At 56.6% G+C, this 8431-nt stretch overlaps 1 protein-coding gene across 1 annotated transcript in view; it reads right to left on the bottom strand.

Annotated features, from left to right (window-relative positions):
• The window catches only part of Slc37a1 (solute carrier family 37 (glucose-6-phosphate transporter), member 1), a 43370-nt gene that overhangs the window by 12625 nt on the left and 22314 nt on the right, over positions 1 to 8431 (bottom strand). The window contains exons 10-12 of the mRNA XM_013027335.1: positions 6093 to 6173; positions 2759 to 2887; positions 634 to 724 (exon numbers count right to left, since the gene is read on the bottom strand). Of these exons, the coding sequence (XP_012882789.1) occupies positions 634 to 724; positions 2759 to 2887; positions 6093 to 6173 (301 nt within the window). The remainder of the gene's footprint in view (positions 1 to 633; positions 725 to 2758; positions 2888 to 6092; positions 6174 to 8431) is intronic.

The following is an 8431-nucleotide window of genomic DNA, read 5'->3' as shown; positions in this document are numbered from 1 at the left end:
GCTGGCTGCCATCCCCCCAGTGTCCCCTCACCTCCCATGCCCCCCCGGGGGCTGGCTGCCATCCCCCCAATGTCCCCTCACCTCCCATGCCCCCCCCCGGGGGCTGGCTGCCATCCCCCCAGTGTCCCCTCATCTCCCATGCCCCCGGGGGCTGGCTGCTTCTTTTTACCCCCCCCCAGCTGAGAGGCAGCAGTGTCCCCAGGAGCTGCCCACCGTCCCCAATTCCCCCTCCCACCAAGCCCTGGCTGCTCTGGGTCATACCCAAAGCAGGGCCTATTTTACTGGAACATTCCATCATAACCCACTGCTAGATTCCAGAAACCTTAGACAAACTGCAGCCATCCTTCAGATCAGCTCCACCCCCGAGAGTGTGAGATGATTAAGAGCTTATCATCATGATCCCCGGTGGCCATACTTGTGTTCCAAGATCTAAAACGGCCCCAATTAAATGTGGGCTGCGGGAACAGGAAGCAGCGATAGGGCGGCGGGGAGACGAGCCCCGGGAAGGTCCGGACCTGGGCCCCTGGCATGTTCCCGAGGGCTCTCCTGCTGCGCGAAGCCATGCCGGTGCACCTCCCCGGTTCTCGGGGCCGGCTGGGCGGGAGCCCGCGCCTCAGCAGCACACACACTCACCCACGCTGGTGATGTACAGCGGCAGCCAGAACAGGAAGGTGTAGCTGACCAACTTGGCGAACAGCAAGCACAGTGAGAACTCGATCACGCCCTGGGGGAAAGCAGTCTGCTGCCATCCACGCCCCCCCCCCCCCGGGGCCTTCGCCATGCATCAGGTGAGGCCCACTGCCTGGGACGCGCCTGACTGTCCTGCTCAGGGCAGGGGAGACCCAGCCAGAGCCTTGCCTACCTCACTGCCTTTTTAAGATGGAAATCCAGCCCAGCTGGACAGGCTCACGCCTGTCATCCTAGTGACTCAGGAGGCTGAGATCTGAGGATCAAGGTTCAAAGCCAGCCCAGGCAGGAAAGCCTGTGAGACTCTGTATCTCCAATAAACTACTCAGAAAATCGGAAGCGGCGCTGTGGCTCAAGCGGTAGAGCACTAGCCTTGAGCTGAAGAGCTGAGGGACAGCGCCCAGGCCGAGTTCAAGACTCATGACCAACAAAAAAAGAATATGGAAACCTAGTGTCTTTCCACGAGACCATAGCTGGCGAAGATCAGCACATGGCCGAGAAACCTCAGAGTCAGACTGGGGCTCACTCTGGGCAGGGGTGGGGGTGGGAGTGGGGGGCAGCTCCACGGTTGAGCACAGCAGCAGGCTTGCCAGCAGGTATCAAAAGCAAAGTTCCAGAAACAATTTCTACCCACACCTGGCATCTTCCACCAGCCGGTCTGCACAGGCCTTCGGGCAGCCTGGTTCCCAGGCCTGTGTCTGCCTGTGGAGATCGACTCAGATTTCGGGGTGCAGCTTCCTCTGGGGTACCCTGGTGGAACCCTGCCCGGAACAGACACCTGGGATTTGTTCACAGTGCGGGGACTCTGCTCCGTGTTGTCTCCACCTGTGTGGGCCTGGGGGGCAGGGCCCCTCTCTCCCGTGGGTGAGGGTGTGTATGGGGCACAGAGGAGAGCCGCGGCTCGCCCTTGCCATGGCTAGGCAGCGGCTGCCTCCTCCGCTCAGCCTCCATCACCCTTGATGCATGGGGGACAAAGTTTTTTGTTGTTATTGTCGGTCATGGGGCTTGAACTCAGGGCCTAGGCGCTGTCCCTGAGCTCTTCAGCTCAAGGCAAGGGCTCTACCACTTGAGCCACAGTGCTGCTTTCCTGCCCAGGCTGATTTTGAACCTCGATCCTCAGATCTCAGCCTCCTGAGTAGCTAGAATGACAGGTGTGAGCCACCTGCCCCGCGGAATACCGCCCTTCCCTGGCCAGTGCCCTCTTCCCTGCGCTAGCCCTTCTTCTCCAGTTTCCTTTATGTACCTATCGACACACTGGGGTCTGTGTGCCAGCTGACCCCGAGGGCCAGTGCCAGGCCCACAGAGGCAGAGGCCAGGTGTGGCTGGGGGGTGCTGTGGCTCCCCTCTCCCTGCAGGGTGCTGCTCCATGTCTGCCCGCTTCGCTCCAGGCCTCCCCGCCGGCCAGGCCTACAGGGCGCGTACAGCCTCAGACCACGGCTGGGCTGCTGACCACTGCTGACCGCTCCTCGCGGAAGAGGAAATGGGAGGCTCATGGGGGCCACCAACACGCAAGGGGCCCTCTGTTTTCTGAGTAGGAAGTCTGAATTATTCTTCAGATGGGGGCTTGAACTCAGGGCCTGAGCCCTGTCCCCGAGCCTCTCTGTTCTCAAGGCTAGCGCTCTACCACTTGAGCCACAGCACCACTTCCTGCTTTTTCTGTGTGTGTGGTAGTGAGGAATGGAACCCAGGGCTTCATGCATGCTGGGCGAGCACTCTACCATGAAGCCACCTGTCCAGCCAGAAAAGTAATATTTTTACATAGCAAGCCCTGTCTATACAGTTTCGGAACTTCTAGCTGTGAAAAACAACGTCACCAACTGTGAGATGGTTGCTGCACACAACCTGGCTCGGCTGGGGTCCCGCGAGGCCCGAGCGCTCGGTCTGGCTCGGCTGGGGTCCCGCCAGGCCCGAGCGCTCGGTCTGGCTCGGCTGGGGTCCCGTGAGGCCCAGCCGCTCGGTCTGGCTCGGCTGGGGTCCCGCCAGGCCCGCGAGCGCTCGGCTGGCTAGCAGTCCTGAGCAAGCCCTCCACCCGGACCGGCCCTCCTCCTCCTCACACGTGCGCGGCACTCACCGGGATGCGCAGGGCCCCCGTGAAGCTGATGGCCGCCACGCCGCTCCCGTCGCCCGGGAAGACAACCACGTGGCTGGGGTGGACGGGGATCTTCCCATCTGACAGCAGCAAGCACTGCATCTCGGGGTCCTGGTACCGGCCGCAGGAAAGAAAGAAGGCAGCGGTGTCACCAGGTCGGCGGGGGGTGGGGAGCTCTCCCACCGTCCCGTCTTCCAAGTCGCTTGGGGCTTGTTTCTCACGAGAGAAATACCATGCGGTGGCCACCGTGGTCATCTCTGCACAACGCCAGCTCTCTCCAGTGCTCTGAAACACGCTGGCACACCGAGCCCCGGGCCAGATAATCCCAGAGAGCTCTTGTGAAAAATAAGTTGAAAAGTAAAACTAATAATAATTAAGCAGGAGAACGGTCGTTATGTCATTGTGGAGAAAATGGTCCAGTGACAGCTCCTCCACATCAGTGACAAGTCTTATAGCTGCTGACAAAGTCTGGAAGATGGTTAGGATCTTCCTAGTTGAGTTAAAAATTAGACTATCAAAATGTCATCACCTTTCTGTCATTAAATATTATAGCATTCCAAACTGGACTTTCCGCAAAGAACATCGAATGTCCGCCCACATACACAGGCAGCTACAGGACCTTTTTCGGAAAGAAACCAAAGTCTCAGCCTGAGCTGCTGGCATTATGTGTTGATTATGACGGGCAGGCCAACAGAGGCTTATTGTGGGGTGTGGGGAAGGGCGCCAGTCCCAGGGCTGGAGCTCAGGGCCTTGTATTCTTGTTTGGCCTTTTCGGCTTGGCTGTTGTTTTACCACTTGAGCCACGTCTCCACTTATTTATTTTTCTAGTAAACTGGAGATAAAAGTCCCTTGGATTTGTCTGCCTCACCTGACTTTGATTCTTAGACGTCAGCCTCCTGAGTAGCTAGGATTATAGGCATGAGCTACTAACCAACCCCTGGCTAATGAAGAATTCTTTGTGTTCCTGTGCTTTCAGCCGAATCAACCCTGGCAATCAATGGGGTGACAAATGTCGCAGCCAGATCGCCTCACATCCGAGGTCATTTTAAACCTCGTGGGGCTCGAACTCTGGGCCTGGGCGCTGTCCCTGCGCTCTTCAGCTCAAGGCGAGCGCTCTGCCGCTGAGCCACAGCGCCGCTCCCTCCTGTGCTTCCAAGTAGGTCACCGCAGAGCATTACAAGCATCAAAGTGTGTCATCCAGCTCTCACTTTGGTGTCCTCTGACCCTTTGGGATCAAGTTTGTAGTTATAAAACAAAGGGAGTGACCGAAGATGTTCTTTATGAGTGAGCTATCAAGTCCAGCATTTGAGACCTTCCAGGAAACCCAGAAGGCTTTATTATTTCCATCTCCCTAGAACCTACGTAAGCTAGATTCAAAGTACAGTAATTGTCTATCCCTCCCTTCCTCCCCTCCTCTCTTCTTTCCTTCTCTTGCCTGGGTTGGCTCTGAACGGCTAGCCTCAGGCCTCAGCCTCCTGAGTGACCCATTCCTGGTGGTTGTATTATTTTAAAAGATAAATAAAGGGGCTAGGAAGGTGGCTCAGTGGTAGAGTGCTTGTCTTGCATGCATGAGGCCCTGGGTTCGATTCCTCAGCACCACATAAGCAAAAAGAAAAAAAAGCCGGAAGTGGCACTATGGTTCAAGTGGTAGAGCACTAGCCTTGAGCTGAAGAGCTGAGGGACGGCGCCCACACCCAGAGTTCAAGCTCCACAACTGGACCCAAAAAATAAATAATAAAAAGATAAATAAATATACCAATGATCTCCTCATCCCACCCTGATCTCCATGGAAACACAGGAGCTGGAGGTGGGGAGGCGGCGTAGTGCCCTCAGTCTACAGGGCACAGCGCCCTGGTGGCGGCCCAGGTGGAGCCAGACCTGCACCCCGGAGGCCAGGCTGGGCTGCCAGGGCTGGTCTGTGGTCAGCATCTTCACGTCCAGCCACGCAGCCTGGGCACCAGCCTCAGCCAGGCTAGGCAGAAGTTCATGAGGGCCTCTCCCCTGCCCTCGATGGGAGAGCCGGGCATGGCGGTGTGCACCTGCGTCCCAGCTACGGGGGGAGAAATAACATAGGGAGATCATAGCCCAGGCTCAAGCTCAGGCAAAAGCCAGACACTGCCTCAGAGTAACCACACAGGAAAGGGCTGAAGGTCTGGCTTAGCCTGGCGTCTGCCTTGCTAGCACTGGGCCCCGAGTTCCAGTGCCACTCAAAAATAAAAAACAAAAGCCATGCGGTATTAGGAACCCGAGTAGGGTCATTCTGGGCACTGGACAATCGTGGTATCCTGTCAACCTCGTGGGAACCCTGGCTGCACATGCTCAGCTGAGGGCCGGGGCCGGGGCTGGGCCTGCTGAAGGCAGACACTGAGGAAGCAGGGCCAGCACCTGCCCGGCGCCGTCCCCACCGGGTCCCAGGAACAAGGCCCGCTGGGCTTCCGCGCAGGTCTCTGGCTCTTCAGCCAAAGGTCAGGAAAGGGACTTTCATGGAGGGGACAGATGAGGGAAGAGGGGAGCGCTAGCGAGGAGGCAGGGCTAGGTTCCTGGGTGAACAGCTAGACCAGAACAAAGAGCCCCTGGTCCACGTTCGTTCGGAGGCAGAGGTCAGAGGTCAGCCTTTGAAGTCGCCAGACGGAGACTGCAGCTCTGGGGGCTGGAAGACATGATTCTTTAAAGTGTGTCCATTCACAAGAGAGGAGAGGGTTCTAGAGCTTGAGCGAGTCACAGTGTGCACGCTCCCCAAGGCCCGAGGACCCGCGGGCAGGACCCAAGAGAGGTGGTCGACCGCTCCTCCCCACGGAGAAGAAAAAGAAGTTACAGCACGGTTAGCACATGCGTCCTTGAAGCAATCTGACTGCTCATCATCTAAACCATTAAAACCAAGTCAGGCTCAGAGCCTCTGTGCTGAGAGGACGCCACCCCCCAGGCGGGAGCCCCCGGGTCTGGGTCTGCCCGGCCTCAGGCCCCGGCTGCAGAAATCAGGGCAGGAACTGAGCACTGTGTAGCTCAACCCTCCACCACGCCCTACTCCAGCGCCACCTGCTGGGGGCCGCCCGCTCCCAGGGGTCAGTTGTCAACCGGCCTTGGCCTGGGGCTCCCCGGTCCCCACGGCTCCTAGATAGCTTTCTCTTTCGATTAAAACCATTATAGGGATGGCTTACTATCCAGAGAGAGCCAGCGGGGAGAACTCAGGTTCCAGGGGAGGAATGATGTCTCACGCCTGTCTCGGAGGTGGAGGGGGAAGCCAGGCCGTGTGGCCGGAGCAGGCGCGGCCGAAGGAGCCCCTGCGGCTCTCAGGATCCGGCCGCGCCTCACTTACCAGAGGCCTGCTCTTTTCGCTGTGTAGGATTTGCTTCTGCAGTCTAAATCGGTTTGTGCCATTCTCGTAGCCCTTTGGATGCCGGGAGAGAGAAGCTTCATCAGAACCAGGCTGCATGCACAGGCAGGGGTCAAGCCTCACGTTGACAAACGGTTAAAACAATGGCCCGTCCGCTTCATCTCTAGGCTCTAGGCCCTTGGGTAACAGAATGTGACAAGAACCTCTTGTGGAGCCGGCCTCTGGCACCTGTGCCAGGTGCACAGACCCAGAGGAATCTGGCCCAGCTCTGGTCATCTCTGATGGCAGGGGACATTTTGAAAAGGCCCGAGAGGCAGTGCAGGCCCACAGTACAGACGGTGATCTACAGATGCAATGCAACCCTCACCCAAATCCCAGTGACACGCTTTACAGGGGAGAAACCCCTCCAAACTCACACGGAAGCACAAAACACCCCAAGTAGCCAAAAACAGTCTTGAGCAAAAAGAACCATGTGGGAGGTATCACAATTCCTGACCTCAGATGACCCTGAAGAGCCATGGTAACAAAAACGGTATGGGCACAAAGGCCAATGGAACAGCATAGAGGATCTAGCAAGAAGCCACAGCTACAGTTCACTGCTATTCAAGCACGGTGCTGCAAGCGTTCACTGGAAAAGTCAGTCTCTTCAGCAGACGGTGCTGGGAAAGCTGGATCTCCACATGGAGAAGACAAACTAGATCCCTGCCTCTCTTCCTGTACAAACTCAGCTCAAAGCAGGTCAAAAACTGGAGTGTTAAAACCTGAAACTTTGGAGGAATTACAGCAAAACAAGGGAAACCCTTTAAGATCCAGGCGCTGGCATGTACTTTCTGGATGGGACTTTAATAGCTCAGGAAATAACAAGAACTGACAAGAGAGATGACATGGAATTAACAAGCTTCCGCATGGCACAAGGAACAAGCAGAGAACAGGGGAGACCTGGCAGCTCGTCCCCCGCGGGGAACTCAAATCCAGAACAGGGGAGACCTGACAGCTCTTCCCCCGCGGGGAACTCAAATCCAGACACGGAGCTGAGAAAACGAAACACTAACAGAACAAATAGTCCAGTCAACACATGGGTGAAGGAACCGAAGAGATGTATTTCAAGTGAAATATATATAGCCATATGAAAAATATGCTCAACAGGGCTGGGAAGGTGGCTCAGTGGTAGAGCGCTTGCCTTGCATGCCTGAGGCCCTGGGTTTGATTCCTTAGCACCACATAAGCAAAAAGAAAAAAGCCGGAAGTGGCTCAAGTGGTAGAGCGCTAGTCTTGAGCTGAAGAGCTGAGGGTGTCGCGCCCAGGCCCAGAGTTCAGGCCCCACGACTGGACCCCCCCAAAAAATATGCTCAACACTCAGAAAATCGAATGAAACCAGAACACATGCTAGTGACCCACACCTATAACCTTAGGAGGCTGAGATCGGGAGGATTCCCATTAGAAGCCAGCCCAGGAACACAAATCCTCAAGAATGATCTCCAATTGTCCAGCACAAGGCCAGGGGTGGAGGTAAGACCCTAAGTGGTGGACTGTCAGCCTTGAGCCAAAAAAGCCCAGCCCCTGAGTTCAAGCCTCAGTACCAGCACACAAAAAAATGTGACATACAAACAAGAGAAGTTTATTCGGCCAACAGGAAGAATGAAATTATGTCATTTACAGGGAAATAGATGGTTCTGGGGGGAAAAAAATCATACTGAGTATACTCCAGACCCAGAAAGACAAAGGGCATGTGCTTTCCTCTCTCATATGAGGACCTTAGACTCAAAATGGCTTCCACGTAAGCATACACGGGCGTACATGCGTGTACACGTGACCACGCTGCAGCAGTGCGTACGCTGCTCAAGGTGCACAGGTGAAATGGACGTGGGTCATGTGACAGGGCTGGGGGCGGGGGGGGGGCAGGAGAGCACACTGGAAGAGCGTTTCTATCAAGACGCACCGGACACATGCACAGACATCTTAAATGGTTAACCCCTTGTACAATCATTTGAAAGTTCTGTTTAAAAAGTGACTGTGCTTGACCTTCTAGAAGGCAGCGATTTTCTCATGTTTGTTTGTGTTTAATAAGGTCTCACTCCCCAGGTGAGCTGCATGCAAAGGCCCTAGAACTACTGAGGGGCGGCCGGAAGGGCTCTGGCGCCCTCTGCTGCTGGGTGCAGGCACTGCCCAGCGCAGCTCCGCAGGGCTCCCGCAGCACCCGTGTGGGACCCCTCCATCGGGTGGGCCACGGGGCCTCAGGGGCGGAGCCAGTCAGCAGGCCTGCCTGGCCTTGGAGGTGCGGAGGACAGGGCTGGGACGCCCCTGCCACGGGCACACGGTGC

Source organism: Dipodomys ordii, unplaced genomic scaffold, assembly GCF_000151885.1.
Source record: "Dipodomys ordii isolate 6190 unplaced genomic scaffold, Dord_2.0 Scaffold103, whole genome shotgun sequence".
NCBI classification, from domain to species: Eukaryota; Metazoa; Chordata; class Mammalia; order Rodentia; family Heteromyidae; genus Dipodomys; species Dipodomys ordii.
The sequence above is the reverse complement of the archived record's forward strand: the minus strand, read 5'-3'. Positions and strand labels throughout refer to the sequence as shown.